We start from the raw sequence: 16202 nt of genomic DNA on the forward strand, positions 1-16202 counted from the left end.
GCTCAGATATTCCATACATAGGATTTTCGCATTTTAATTTTGATTTAATCTATGTAAATTTTTGATACCTACAGCATCCTGTAGCAGAGTTCAATAACTAAATTCTGTGCTAATGAAAAATAGCAAGTTCAAAACAAATAAAAGTAGTTAACTGCTGATTTTTTATAGATTAGCTAGCTCCTTATTCAAGGAGAGAGTGTGAATATCTTTTCCTTATTTACCCTTTTCACACCACTCCTGAGTTCATAAACCTCCTCAATATTGCCCTCAGTTGTTGTTGTGAGGTGGATAAATCTATTTAGTTTGAACAGAAGTTGCTACATGCGTTTTGATTATTCTGGCCATTCTTCTTGTAATCTTTTCAATTTTCTTCTATCCTCTTTGAAGTTAAGGAAACAGAACCATATAGTGTTGAAAATTTCGGTGCACCACTGATTTATCTGTACCTACCTAACAGCCTTCCCTATTTCAACATTTCAATACGTAGAAACAGATTATTCTGTGCACAGTGCTTGTATGAGAATGATATGCAGGAGATCTTCTCTTAATAACAGTAAAATTCACAAACTGGCCTATTGAACAGGGACTGTTTCAGTTTTTTCCTTTTCTGCAGTACCATGTGTTGCAGTATTATAGTGTCAGGACTGAGTGTTTGCCTTTAGAAAGGATTGCATCTTCTGAAATGAAATTTTGCCTGGACCTTCTCCAAAGATATACAACTTCAAACTGCATGAAGGCTTTCTTAAAATTGAGCAGTATATCAGTTTCACTAGTAAAAGGATATTGATGTTAAAAAAGCACAATGACTACAGCAGCAGTTTGGAGCCTACTTTGAACTTACTTTGGGAAAGTTTACTTGGTGTTGATTTTCTAGGAGGAGTCAACTTTTGCACATTATGGTTGCTTCTGGACCCAGAGGAAATGGTCTTCCACCCATCTTTCCAACAGCAAGTCTAACAGTTGTATGCCATGTTTGCCAACCAGGAAGATACTGCTAGGCTATCAGTACTTCAGAAATGTTGCTGTTTTCCTGACTATCTAAATTTTATTTCTTTAATAAATTTCCATATCACTGTGGTGTGTATGAATTTCCTGTCTTGAAGCGTTTCCAAAATACCAGGAGGTGGTGGGGAAAGAACAGAACAAAAGAAAAATATTAGACTTTCTTTGTACCTGGCAAACATCATACCTGGCAGTTATACCAAGTTTGGCACGGTAGTTACACAGTCATTCATGTCTGCAGGTTTGTATATATTCTTACATATTGCTAAAATTAAGACCCAAAAAGTAACTCAAAGGAAGACACACATTAAGCATTTGAATTGTCCTTGATTTGATTCTGTAATAACATCTGAAGAAATCAAATTTGCAAAATATGGAACACACAAGTCTTTCTGAAATGTCAGAATAACAGTTAAAATACCTATTTGCAAACTAATATATTTTAAAAGGCAAATGACTCTTAAAGCACAATTGCTTAATTATTTATTTGTATTTCTATATTTTTTCCTGATTAAATTAGGAAAATGATCTTTTCTATGAAGACAAATGCTCATTCTTTCTTAGTTTAGTCTGAGCGCTCGGAGTCCATTGTACCTATGTTAAAAGCAGAGGCTGTAAGAAGCACACAAATAGGAGTACTAGCCCTGCAGCAAAGAGTCTGTGATTTATATGTCCTAAGACTCACTGAAAGAGGGAGGAGTTGTTAATTGCTTTTGAATATTAGCTGATCAGTTTTGAGGATTTTTGTACCAGGGATGGATACAGAACCAGATATTCTCTGTAAATCAGAATATTGAAAATAATTTTGTGGGATTTTTAAGAGCATTAACGTGTTCTTTGAAAACAATGGGTAAATTTCCAAAGGCCTTCATACATTTCAAGCAATACATTTTACATGATTTTGAAACACGATTAAATCTGTAGGCATGCATTTGGAAATGCATACAGTTTATGTGCATATGTAGTATTAATTCAGATTTTATTTTTTTTCTGTAGTTGTTGACATCTGTCTTCCTCTCTGTTCTAGATGTGCTAGTTCTGCGCTTGACCGTCACGGAAGCACATCCATGAGGAAGGTAATCACTTATAACAATACTTAAAACAGAAATCCCCAACAATTCAATTCATTGTCGTGTTTCAAAAGATACTCACAGACCTTTGAACTTGTCAATATTATGAAAAAAAAAGAAAATAAAAAGCTGGAAATAATTTGCATGTTCAGAACAGGATCTAGTGCAACCATAGCGGGTCACTGTATATGTAGTGCTATGTTTCAGTAAGTTTGGTGGGAACTTTAATATGTATTTTAGCGTATGTAGCAGTTTAGGGAGGAGAATCGTAGAAAAGTCTAGGTTGGAAGGGAGCTCTGGCGAGAGGTTTGCCCTGAAGGAAAAGAAAATTAAAAAAAAAAAAAAAGCTTTTAATACTGAAAAAGCATGCATACTCTGATGAGATATGGGATTAAGATTTTTCCAAGACTTTTACAGTACCAGTTTTGAAGAACTTTAATGAAAAATATTTAGACATTATTTTTTTTAAATCATTCAGTATTTCGTGAAATATTTTATATGAAGGATGAAGAACAGAATCTTCATTTATACAATGCATGTTTCTTCATTCCAATTCAGTACTTGTTTCATTAAGCAGAGTGATGAGTATGTCTTTCCAGTTTGTCACGGTTTCTTCCTGTCTCAGAAGTCTAGTGTTCGTTCTTGATAGTTACAGTATAGTGTGTATAGCAAGGGTTTTTCATCTGTGTGCATGTAAATCATGAAGCTATACGTTTTGAAAGGTGTCAGATGTTATTCTGCCTTTTAAGTAATTACTCAGTGAGACTGAAGACCAGTGATGATGGTGGAAGATATATGACTAAATTTTCTGCTGTTCGTGGAAACCTGCAGTTGTGTTTGTTGATATTCTGACTCTATCTGCTAATCTCTACTTTCTTGCTACTGTCATTGAAAAACACTTGAAACTGTTGCTGTTCTTTGGGATTATGGTGCTGCAAATAATAATGTAATAGACATACGCTGAGGAAATCAGTGCCACATGCCCTATGGTGTGTCCGCTTTGCAAGTGAACTCACTGATTGCTGTGGTTGGAACACGTTGATGTTTTTAAGTAAAAACTCACGAGGCTCAAAACAGCAGCGGTAAATGCAATCAGATTTGCATTAAGAGGTTTGTTTCCCTTCATCTTGATAGGTAACTGATTTGCGCCTTTCTAGGGCACTTTTTAAACATAGCATAACTTTTCATTTTGGCAATTTTGTGGCAAATAAACAGCACTGTTACTAATACACTGTAGCTACGCTGAGATCTGTTGCTTCAACTTCATGTAGCAGAGCTTCTGTGACTGTTTTTTTTTTTCCAGAGTACGTTTTCGTTGAGCTGGGGGAAGGTTGCATTTTGTTTAACGTTAAACTTTGTGTCGTGGTTTTGCAATGAGAACTTAAGTACTGGCAACCACAGTATGTTCTCGCATCATCTGTCTGTTTTTCATAGCAACTCTGAGTCATTTTGAAGTTGCAAGCTCTGACTTTCTTACCGTGTTTACCACAAAGCTAATTGCATAGTAATTCCTTTATCAATTAGAATATGAATTTTGTAAGTTAGCAGTGCTAATTAAGCATTTTTTCCCAAGGTAATGCAAAGCTTTCACTTTCTCTGATTTTCTTACTTTTGAATACGTTGTATATGTGCACTAACAAAACATAGCAAGGCTAATGAACTTATATTTCTAGAATTGCTAATACTTTCAGCTTTCCTTGATTTCTTTTCTTGTGCTTGAATTTTCATTATTTTTAAAAGTTGTATGCAGAATCATGCGTACCAGTTTCTGGTGAGTATCTTGGTGTGCACATCCTCCAGCTGATTAAAAAAATTTGTTACTCATCCAGCTCGTTCGTTTTTCTTGCAGTTCTTTACAGAAACAATCACACTGCGGTTGTTTTTAAAACTAATTTAATTATAGGGAATTTCTACTTCATCACTGTATTTATCAGCCTAGATTGTGGACAGCTTTGGTGATCTCTTGTACAGGAGTAGATACCTGCTCCATCCTAATGCATTTCTGTGCAGAAGGAGGGACACTGAACAGATTGTTCAGTCACAGTCACCGCAGAGCTTCAACTGGCACAATGCTGCTAACCAGTACTGCCGCTGTGATTTATATGTGATTTATTTATTTGTGATTTATCAATATACATTGAGAAAAACAACAATGCTGCTATGTATCTTCAATACTTTCTCATAGATTTCCCTTTGTTTTTCCATTTTTCTAACTGTTTTCCACCATATTTCCTATAGCACAGCAGCAAGTGTAATTAGTCTTTTCTCTGTCTTCGCTAATGCTCAAAAAAATGAGATAAATTTGAAACTATGAAATAAATGGAGAACATGTACTGCCTTGCACTGATACAATGCGTATACATTTGCAGAGCTTGTCATCTATCAGAATTGGAATATTTTGTGTGAAGCATTCATAACACGGTTGACTGGGAGAACAGTCTGAGACAAACAGCGTGAAGAGTGAAGAGTTAGTGTGAACTGTGGATGTGCAAGCTGGTGTCCTCTGAGCCAGGTCCCTCAGGGATATAGAATTGTTCATTTATGCAAGATATTAAAAAGGGTCTATGCTGTTCAATATTGCAGATTAGCTCTGTTATAGAAAGGTTACAAATAGGACTGTAGATATGCAAAACAGCTCCCTCCTCCTCCACTTTTTTTTTAATAAAACAGCCTACACCTCTCCAGTAGCTGTAGAGCTGTTTTGAGGTGTTGCTTTTTACGGTACTTAAATTATAATATTCCACGGCCCTCTAAATATTAATTGAAACCAGAATGTACTTAATTTTAATTATAATCATTAGTTATTTTAGATTCAAATACTGTGATATTTAAACTCTTACTTAATAAGATGTTCCACAGTTGTTAGTTAGAACTTTTGTAGCACGTTTGCTTTTTGCGCACGTGGTGACGGGCTTCTGTAACATAGGGTAAACAGTCAGATGATCTCTGGGAGGAGTTAATTATTTATAGGTAGACACACCAGTTAAGTTACCATGGAGGTGTCCCAGTCAGTGATCAAGGTGCCGTTCTCCTAGGCTCTCTTTTGAGCTGAAAAGCTGATTATGTGTCTCATAGGGAAAAAAAAACAAGTGAATGAAAAAGGTGGCCATTTATATGCAACGTACTGCTTGTGTCTGCTGGCTTATCATGCTGTGTAGGTCTGCCTTTTTTTCTGCTAGTGGTAGCATTTGTTACCAGTCAGGGTACTGCTCCATCAAGTGGACCTGTGGGTTTTTTTTCTCTAGCGTTTTCCCTTAGTTTAAGAGAAATCTTTACCATTAATTGAGTAGTATCACAATTTTTAGAAGGTTTAAATAATGAGAGCCTTTTAGGGTTTTCTTAAAGTGTCAGTAATGTATTTATATTGCAGCCGTGAAAGACGGGAATAACTCTCCTCAGAGTTATTTTATCAACAGAGCAAAGCAATATGCTTGGGAATAGTTAGAGACTTGACTATAGCACATGATTAAACAAATGATTTCACATATTAGCTATGTAATGTTTGTGATGGCCACTTCATTTTGAATAAATAATCGTACGACTATGTCACATATACTTACAGCAAGTTCATGTATCATTCACTTTATTATGCATTCCGATGAATTTATGTCCTCAGTTTTCAAACGACTGCAAAAGCATTCTTCCAGTCCAACCATTAGGGATTCTTTAAATGAAGAGTGGCTAATACATGGAAAAAATTAGATTTTAGCTTGTGGATGTAGCACTATGTTTTTTCTTTTGTTTGTGATATTTATAATGGTAATAAGAGAAAAATGACCGAAAAAAAAAAAAAAAAAAGAAAAGGACAATCCTAAGATAACTTCATGAAGATAGCAGTGAATTCTGGCTGTTCTGTGTTACTACTACTACATGCATTGTTTTTTCATAATTCCTTTTCTTTTCTTACAGTCATTCCATTACGCTTCCCTCAGAGTAAAAACAAGGAAATGGTCAAAAGGTAAATCATTTGAGTTAACATTTGAAACTAGAAAATGAAAGTTCTTCTCCGAATCAAGTGAGAAAATTCAACTTAATTCAACTATTTCTAAATTTGGCAGTAAATACGTTTTATTAAGGCATCATAAATATAATATAGTTAGACTGTCTGGTAAAATTTCCTCTGACGTAGGTAGCAGAAAGGTAGTAGCTGTATATTTGGCTATTTCCTATTGCTCTGTTTCTTCATCCTCCATGGCCTATTTGAGACTGTTATAAGAATGAACGTAATGAAAAGAAGTTCCAGCAGAATACAGTGTGTTGAGCGTACCAAAGTACATGAATGTGTGTGGTGAGGCTCTTTTTGTTCTGTTTGTTGTTTGAGTCTGCTCTCTAAAAAAAATTCTCCTTTACTTTTGCTATACGTTTTTATTCTAAACCTGAACAAAACGCAGTATGTTATTCTGTAAAGAGCAAAACATTAAGAACTTGACTGTGAAAAGTAGCAGAACCAAAGGATGTTATTTTGATGTAATCTCAGTTTCTTCACTGTTTTGCAGCTATAGCACAAATACAATTATTATAGCCATATAAGCTTGATTTATTTCACAGAAAAATGTCTAATATTTTAATTAAATTTAGGCTTTTTTACAGAAAAATGATATTGTCCTAAAAAAATGTTCTTAGTGATATCTACAAGACAGGCTAAAATTTCAGGCCTTTAAATTAGGAAGTGATGAAATAACAAAAACAAACTCTCTTTGTTGCTATGCCTATAAGCAAGATGCAATAACACTAAAATATTGTCGTTGAGTTAAATTCAGAATTGAAGAAATGTAAGCATGTGCATTTTTATGGAAGTGAATGCTTTTTCTCTTTTGTTGACTATAAGTATTGGCTATAAAAATTCAATTTAAAAATTCCCGGGATTTGACTGACTTATTGTTGCTAAAAGTAGTAACAGAACATATATGGAAGAAGTACTGTTTACCTCTGGGTATGGATTATGGTTATGTCATTCTGTGAGTTTCAGATTGAAGGCTAAATCAGTAAGTTTTTACTTTGGAATGATGGTGCCCAGCTTACAAAAAATGTGGCCCTGGAAGGAATGAACCCTTTAGAGTTGTTAAATTTTATAAAATAGGCCCCTTTTATTTTGTATCTTTGTATCCTAAAACTAAAATTGCAGAACATTGTGGAATTTGGAAATAGTTCGCTGAATCTCTCCTCTTCCAGAAATTGGAGAGTTTTGGATTGACTCATCATTAGAAGTTAGTAACGTGTTTATATTGAGAATAGTTCTTTCAGAGGAATCTCTCACGTTATTGTGGCATTCTTAGGGGGCTCTCTAACGAGTGAGAGCAGAAGGCGGATTTCTTGCAAGGACTTGGGACATGGAGATTGTGAAGGCTGGCTATGGAAGAAAAAGGACGCCAAAGGTTACTTTACACAGAAATGGAAAAAATACTGGTTTATTTTGAAAGATTCTTCCTTGTACTGGTACACAAATCAAAATGTAAGTATATTCTGTGTTTGGAGAAAGTCAAAATTAAATCTTAAGCTTTACCATTCTTTTAAATAAAGTAAATCTGTTTTTGCTAATTGGTGAAACATAGTAGTGGACTGCCAATTTAAATGCTGGGTCTGGGTCATTCTAGATGGAAATATTTCAACTGAAATTATTTTTAAAGTCTTTAAGGTCCATGTCCAAACTTAATGAAATAGCGAAGGTTCACTCTTAAAGAAATGAATGGGTCAGTAGTTAATATTTTTCCACAGACAGTGTTTATTTGGGCCAATACGCAGTATTCACACTCATCTCTCCATAGTTTCTGTTCAGTTGGGGAAATGTTTAAGGTTTAACCTTAGTTTAGTTAAGGATTAAAGCAGCTGTCAAAATCAGAACTTGTAAATCTGTTTTACCTGAGAGTTATTCTTAACATAGATGTTTTTCTTGCTTTTTGTTTCATTAGCCTGCAGTTTGCAGCTTCTCATGTGTAAATTGCCATTTTTGGTGAAATTTTATTGAAAATGAGTGGAACTACACTCATGCAATCTAAACATCTGTAGCGATAAAATAATTAGGGGTGGAGTGGGGAGAGAAACTGATTAAATTGCTGTTCTTCTATTTGCAAGCCCTGAGCCTCACCATCTGTTCTAAACTGTCTGTACACAACCTGCTTCCTTTAATGATATTTTAGTCTCTGCTTTACACTTTCTTCAAGTGGATAATTTTAGTAACATAATTACCCTCAATTTTAATATTCTCTCTGCAGCCCAAAACAGAATTCTTTCAGGCTGTGGGTGACAAAACACCTTCAGGTTTTTTGTTGTATGTTTTTTTTGTTTGATATTGTGGGAAATGCAATGAGGGAATGTGGGAAATGAGGTGGTACTCATCATACATCTCACTGATTTTCAATCTGGTTTATGGTCAAGCAATAATTCATAGTACATTTAATAATACTTTTCAAAAATCTAACTGGTGTTAATATGTGTCCTCCTAATATGTTTCTTCTGGTAAATGACTTCAAAAGAAGTGGAAAAAATGACAAGAAATACTCATTAGTGTTTACTTTTCCATGTAAACACTGGTGAGCTCAGTGTAGGAACTTGCTCCATTATTATTAGAAGAGGAGATGGTTTGCACAATCATGATTTTAAAAAGAGATATCCACACATTTGTTTTAACAGTTTTCATTTTTGTATACTATCTTATGAAAAAAAACAATTCTCTGTAGTTGTTATGTCTTGAATGGTATTTTAGGTGCTGTGTTAAGTGTTGAAAGGTGTTGTATAATCTTCAGCAAAGGGGAATTGGGGTGATTGCAGCTCATTTAAGGAACTGTCCATTTAGTTACTTCATAAAAGTTGTTGACGTTGCATGATTAAGCAATCTAAATACTTAAGTAAAAACAGTATGGGGAAGATGTGTTCAGTATTTCAGTTGGTTGGATTGATTTTAGTGTAAGACCCAAATGACTGCATGTTCTTCAGCTGTTCTCACTGTCGCTTCCTCTCCTCTTTTGATAGGATGAAAAAGCAGAAGGATTCATTAGTTTACCTGAGTTCAGGATAGATAGAGCAATTGAGTGCAGAAGAAAACAGTAAGTAACATGACAAGTGTATTTGTAAATTAAAGGTTCAGTCTTGGAAGTACCAAAAGTACCATATATAGTACCAAAAATCTGCAAAGCCTAGAGAAAGAAATTACACAGAAAACTTTGGAATTCATAAATAATATGTAATAGGCCCATTTAAGCTTTACTGTGTCTCTTTATTTTAAAAGATACATCATGTTGTAAATACCGTAAGCAATTTTGAAAGAATTGGATGTCTCTTTAGTCAGCTTTTCAGATAGCCCATTTTCAACTTCAGTTAAATAAGTGAAGCAGAAAAACATGAATAGATTAGGCAACAGATAGAACTTTCTTAGGTTCAGTGTAGTCTTTAAGATGAGAATCCAGTGTGCAAGAAACAATTACTGTAGCAAATACAACAAATATCATAGCAAGTGATCATGAATATAATCTCTGTTTTCTGCTTTATGGAAGAAGCTTATATGCCCTCAATTGTTAATATATTTAGTTGCCAAATGCAAAATGAACATTGTTTCAGTCCTTCTATCGCTTGTGTGCATATTGCTACTGCTGCATTTTGCTCCTAGTACAGAGCGTATATTAAGCTTTGCCACATTTAAGGAATATTTAATACAAAAAACTCACTGGACCATTGTAAGCTGGAAATTGTTTGCAAGCAGTATTGGGATTGGAACTCGCATCTGTCAAGAACAGTAGGAATAACAGAACGATTCTAATGCTTTGAGACTAGCACTTCACCAGTATCTCCTGCCTTATTCACATCTGTCTTCTATATGCTGCATCTGTGATATTAAAAACTTGCTGCCTTCAGGAACTATATGGCATAGCATTAATGATATTCTCTGACTAAAGCTTTCCTAGTTATAACTAAGCATCCTGAATTTTTGTCATGCTTTTCCAATGGCTAAACATGGTTTTGGTCTCAGGAATACATGTCCTAAACTGTGAACACGTGTACCAGAAACTACTGAAGATATAAATTACAAGAGAATCTGTTGATCAGAAAATCAGCCCTCTTCAATTGCTATCTGAAGGTTTGAAGATAGTTACTGTCTGAGAATTAGAAGACAGTGCAATTTACTCTTCTATTTGTCCTTTCAACTGAGGGTATCGCTATAGAAATTAAACGTAAACCAAGTACTATAAAATTCCTGTGAGGTATGAGTAGATATTAATAATGATATTGAACAAACACCTAGGAAAAATACCCTTTTGTTAGAATATAAAAACACTTAAGCAGTTTCAATGAATTAACAAAGATCACAGGGTCATTGTGCAGAGCTAGAAAAAGCTTCCAGAGCCTTGCTCTAAGCACTAGAACACATTTTCTCAGAACACTTCTTAGAGAACAATCTCTGTAGGGCATATGTACAGAAAAAAACCTGATTAACTAAAACTTTGCACAGTGCTCAAAACTAAGCACCTTCAGGCATTGAATCCTTTCACAAAGAAGCAGGTCCAGTGATAAAAATACAATGAGGACGTTATTAGTATTTCCTCGGTTCCGCTAACAAAATTTCACTTTGGTTTCTTCCTTTATGGACTATCATTTATATATTTCTCCCATCATAAAACCAACACTTTTCATTTGCCACTATTTGCCTGCTTCCCTACAACATACAATCTGAAAACTATTGCATACAGTTTTGTTTCAGTATATCCAACATATGTGAATAGAGAGTCCTTCCTGTTTCACTCCCAGCTCTGATCTGCTACCACCATAAGCACACAAAGCATACCAGTCCTGTTATTCTATGTTGCCTTCATACTGAGGACAGAACTGAGCAAGATTCCTATTGCCTGATTCCACTTGAAAGACAATGGTTCTGGTGAGAATAGGGACAACTTTCTGTGGTCTGATTCCTCTGCGTTCCTTCTACAAATGCAGTTAAGCTGATGGTGGTGCGTTCTGACCCAGCATATTCCAGAAAAATTCCAGTTCATGCTTCATTATTCTCTCTGCTAGAGCAGAAGGAAAAAGCCAGGGGAAGATAGTCTTTACTGGATCTATTCTTGCTTCTTTTTACTTTAGAATATTTTTTTCTTTTACCAGTTAATTTTTAGCAGGTGTTGGAATATAACCTAAAATTCTTTGAAAGTTTGAAATGTGAAAATTTAAGTCCAGTTCTCTTCTCACGCACTTCTATACATTTGAGTCCATTTTAACTATACTACTGCAAAAGTGAGTAAAGTAGTTATCTTGATAATTAGTGTTAATAAGGATTGAGGAGAGGAACCTATTTTGGTTTTAGTTTCATATGTTTTTAAGTAAATTAAAATTGCCTGAAAAGAGTGCTCAGTATTTAAGTGCATAACGAAGTCCAGTTAAAATCACATCAATTTTTTTTCAGCTCTTGGAACTGAACTTGGGCTTCTCCTCAAATTTCTGTTCATTTCAGAGCCATCCGTGTAAAATGTTGATAGGATAAGGACTTTCTTAATTAAACACAGAAATTTGAAGTCTTATTAGAATAATGAATAGATGTTTCCAGTACCCTGTCAGACTGGGATCTCTGTTTTATAGAACAACTGTTACTCAAGTCCATAGCATACACTGAATGAAATAGCCTTAAGACAGCTTTGACAAGAATATATAGTCATTGAATGCATTATTCTGTGTGGTTTGATTTGCCTCACTAGTGCATTTAATGAAGGTACTCTGATTATTATAGGAATCGTGGCATTATCTCAGACTGTTTTAGCTCTCCTCCTGAATCACAGTAATGATTTCAGGCTATATTTGGATGTAATGACCTTGTCCCTGCTAGAGGAGATTTCCTAGGTTGACACTGAAAAACTTTTATTGCTTTTGGGCAACACTTGCATCTGCATGATTAAAAATGATCATACTGTATTAGGAATCTTTGTCATTTAAATTTTTGTATGACATCATATGAATATCGTATTATTTTCAAGAACAGTGATAATTATAATGCCCTGTGATGAAGTAGCTCTACAAGACTAAAGCTTAAAGGAGATCGGTATGTAGTTAGTCACTGTTGATTAGTGCATTCCCCTGAACTTTCAAAAATCTGAACTTAGTGAAAATTTTCATTACATAATGAATGTAGATTCAGGTTTTAAATTTATGAGTGCATATGCCATACTGTTAGCACTTCATATTGAAACTGTGCAGTCAAAATTCTATATAAAATGTCATTGATACAACTTAGGTGGACATGAAGTTCCCTTTTGAAAGTTGTTACATTTCCAGTAATTTTTATTTATTTATTTATTTATTATACTTTTGTGGAAAGGATTATGTGCTACGGTGCCTGAAATAGCAGGGAACTAGATTTAAAAACTGAGGATGTTTTCAGAACATTTCTAAATGGTGAGACACACCACTGGTCCCACATTAATGGCTTAGATGACAGCTAAATTGGGGGAACGGTCAATTCAATGGCAGGGCTGTCATTCGAGAGGATCTGCACAGTTTGGAGGAATGGGTTAACAGAGTTCTTAACGAAATTCAACAAAGACAATGCAAAGTCCTGCACTTGTGAATGAATTACCCATTGCAAGGATACTGCCTGCGGAGCAGCTGTGCTGAGACGGACCTGAGAGTCATGGTAGATAGCAAGCTGAACCTGAGCCAGCAGCGGGCTCTGGCATTGAAGAAAGCCAACAGCATCCATCCTGGGCTCTATTAACAGGAGCGTATCCAGTAGGTGAGGCAAGCAGTTATCCCCTTTTACGTGGTACTCAATAGACCACACATAGAGTACTGCATCCAGTTCTTTCTCTGCCCATTCCCCCCCCCCCCCCCCCCCCCCGCCCAGTAAGCTAAAGGTAAAAATACAGGTGTCATTCTTCTGCGTTATTCATACTTAGCTGCAAATGTACAATTATTTCCTCGGACACTTCTCTGCAGTTCCTAGTGCTAGTGTATCTAAATGCTTCTGTAATAATAGTCTTTATGACATTTCTAGGAGATGAAGATGAATTTATTGTCATGTTTGGCAGATCAGAAATGAACTGCAAAACATTTAAGTCAAAAGTTTCCACAGATTGAAATACTAAGGAATGTGCATGTTGTAACCAATTATGAAGTTTATTTGCTGTGACTTAGCAGCACATGAGAACTTCTTTGCATAAGCAGGAAGACTTGCAGCATTTAACTGATTTTTCCTTGAAACAATTATTTCTCTTTCTGCATTATCTGACGTATTCACAAATTCTTTAACAACTGAGACAGGAATCCTACAGAAAATAGTCTTAACTGTTGCATAATGCTGATTCATCTCTATTGCAAGTCCATTCTGTACCCCAGTTGAGGTAGGGTTCCTATGAGAATGCAATGTTCAAACACATAATTATAGATTTTATCGTATTATGAGAGCATAGTGCAGTCAAAGTAAAGTTCTGTTTATCACTATAACTCTGACATGTTCTAACTTTTAAAAGGTTAACTTTGAAAATCCAGTATTGTCATTTTAATGCTTTCATGTATGAAAATTTCCTTTTGAGGAAAATAATCCTATTTACAAGCAGCAACTCCATCATGCGATATTTTAACAGGATTAATCAAGAGCATTAGAATCTTTAGATCCACCACCTAATCCTGTCCAATTAGAGCCAATACTTAAATCTCAGGGCTGGAAGACCCCGTTGGGGCAAATGGAAGAACAGAAGGTGGAGATGTGGCACAGAATTCTGACCATCAGCAAACTCTGTTTTCAGATGGGATTTGTTTTAAGTCTTAATAACAGAAATGCTACAAGCACTGACATCACGGGGAAAAAAATACTCATGAGAACAGCGTACCATGCTTAAGTGGTATAACAGTGCAGGAATATTTTGTTTAATATTGACTTTCTGTTTGAGTATAAAAATTAAGTTCTTCAAAGAAGATGCCTAGTATTTGTTGAATACTGTGTCCAATCTCTAATCTACCATTCACTGTAGTGTGTGTGTATGTGTGTGTGTGTACACACACATATATATATATATGTATATATTCTTGCTAGAGAAGTTGACGAATGCTGGTAGTCAGCTGGCATGAAGGGAGTAAAAAGCAGCAAGAATTACAAAGTTGGAGAGTAGTAATGATTAGAATATTTGATACTAAAATCATATGCAACTCTTGCATTAAAATCTTAAAATGAAAACATATCATTAACAAGCATGTGCCATCTAGTGGACATCAGAAAAATTTCCTTCCTATTGGGGATTCCCCATGTATTCACGATTTTCATTTGTAAAATACATGCTATCTGTTAATTGAAATCTCTGGTAGTAAAATTTATAGTAATTGCAAGAATATCTTACCTCTTATTTTTTGCTTATGTCTTTCCATCTGATATTAATTTTGTATGGATTGGCTATTTTGACCTTTTCACTTCATTAAAATGTCACAAATTATTGTAATAAAGGTCTGTAACGTGCTTTTAATCATCAGAAGTAGTTAGTGAGATTAGGATCTGCAGGTGAAATTGCTGATGTCCAGATGCCAAACCAGTACATAAATACCTCTTAAGTCTTGTTTTATGGATTTAAGATGTTTTATGATGGCCCCTTGTCCAAATGTGAACTTACACTGAATATATCTCTATCTTCGTGAGAAAGAAAACTGCACAGAAATATCCCTCTGCAGTTAATCTCTTTCTTTTTCAGAACTTTTTGTTAAGAAAGCCTACTACTATATGAATTTCTATTAATAACACTACATTAGAAAACATTAATTTGCATTTAAGCTATTAATAGTGTAAACCTCCATCGTGGGTTTTTCATAATGCCATGTGTAATGATTTCTAATTTAATTCTTACATCTAGTAATTACTATATAAAGGTCAGTATTTTAACCTGACTGTCAGGAGTGATAGGGTTTCTTTTTAAGTTGCAACTAATGAGAACAGTAGTCTTTAATGTTCTTGAACATCTGGAAACTTAATGTTCCTTGAAAATAATATTCTTTTTAATTGTATTCACACAAAAATTTCATAAGAAACATGGTTATTCTTCTTTGCAGCTTTCAAATAACAGCTCAACTTAGGGAGATCTTAGGGATTATACCATTTTAAAAAGTGTTCTATATAAAAAGCATTTATACATATACTACAATCACCCATTTTGTAAGACGTTGGCTTGATTATTGTCTCATGCATGTAGTTTATTAATAACTCTATTAGTGATGCTGGCATATAGCCAGCCTGAGGTGAGAATCTGAACTTGTCTCATGTAATCAGTAATGTAGAATTGAATTACACTGGCCAAGTGGGTGGTGAAGGAATTGACCTTTGGGGAAGCTGAAGGAATATAGCAATGCCAGACAGCAACATCGGTCTTGCAGCGTACCTTTTGTCATGCTACTATTCAGTACCTCAAATTAGCGTAGCCAAGAGTATAGTATGCTATACTAGTAATACTGTACTACCTATGCAATTAAACCTGTTAGGATGCACTACTCCAGTGGTTTCTAATTTAACTTGCTTTTTTTGAAGAACTTCACTCAATAAATCAACCTCTGCATAAATCTAGAATCACTAAAAGGCGGGGGGTGGGAGGGAGGGGAGGGGAGGGGGCAAAGTCTACAACTTTTTGCCTCAAAAGCTACCTGGGAGAACAGACTATGATATGAAGAACATAGTGAGATACATAGAATTGACTATGAAATATAACGTAACAATAAAAGAAATATAATGTTTAAGCCTAAATATTGACAATTCTGTTGTTTCCTAGGTGGTGAAGTATACACACATAACTATGCCTGATATTAGGAATTATTAATAAAAGAAAATAGTTCTGCCTTACAGCCATTATAGTATAGAACTAATGACAGTAATTCTGGCTTGATCCCTTTTGTCAGTGAAATAACAGCATCATGATTTTGTCAAGTTTCGGAACTAACTATAATTATAGGTGAGACCTGAATCTGAACAGTCCAGAAAGAAAAATCTGTTAAGCAGAATGCTGTGATACAATTAATTAATTACTGATGACTTCTGGAGTTCACCAAATTCAATGTTTTGCTGACAGCTGAGCTAACTTCAAAGTCAGTTGAGGTTATTCAGCACCTTTTCTTGACTAGTTTTGAATATCTCCAGACAACCAATTCTGCTGACCACTATTTACTGTGAAGATTTTTTTCTTT

General features: G+C 35.0%; 1 protein-coding gene across 4 annotated transcripts in view; it reads left to right on the forward strand.

The window, feature by feature from the left end:
- The window catches only part of LOC104140945 (connector enhancer of kinase suppressor of ras 2), a 253111-nt gene that overhangs the window by 207524 nt on the left and 29385 nt on the right, over window positions 1-16202 (forward strand). For all 4 annotated transcript variants that reach the window (XM_068957202.1, XM_068957199.1, XM_068957200.1 and 1 more), the window contains 4 exons: window positions 2030-2078; window positions 5982-6030; window positions 7349-7524; window positions 9042-9115. In XM_068957202.1, coding sequence (XP_068813303.1) covers window positions 2030-2078; window positions 5982-6030; window positions 7349-7524; window positions 9042-9115 — 348 coding nt within the window. The remainder of the gene's footprint in view (window positions 1-2029; window positions 2079-5981; window positions 6031-7348; window positions 7525-9041; window positions 9116-16202) is intronic.

The sequence above is a fragment of the Struthio camelus genome, chromosome 11 (genome assembly GCF_040807025.1).
Source record: "Struthio camelus isolate bStrCam1 chromosome 11, bStrCam1.hap1, whole genome shotgun sequence".
Classification (NCBI taxonomy): Eukaryota; Metazoa; Chordata; class Aves; order Struthioniformes; family Struthionidae; genus Struthio; species Struthio camelus.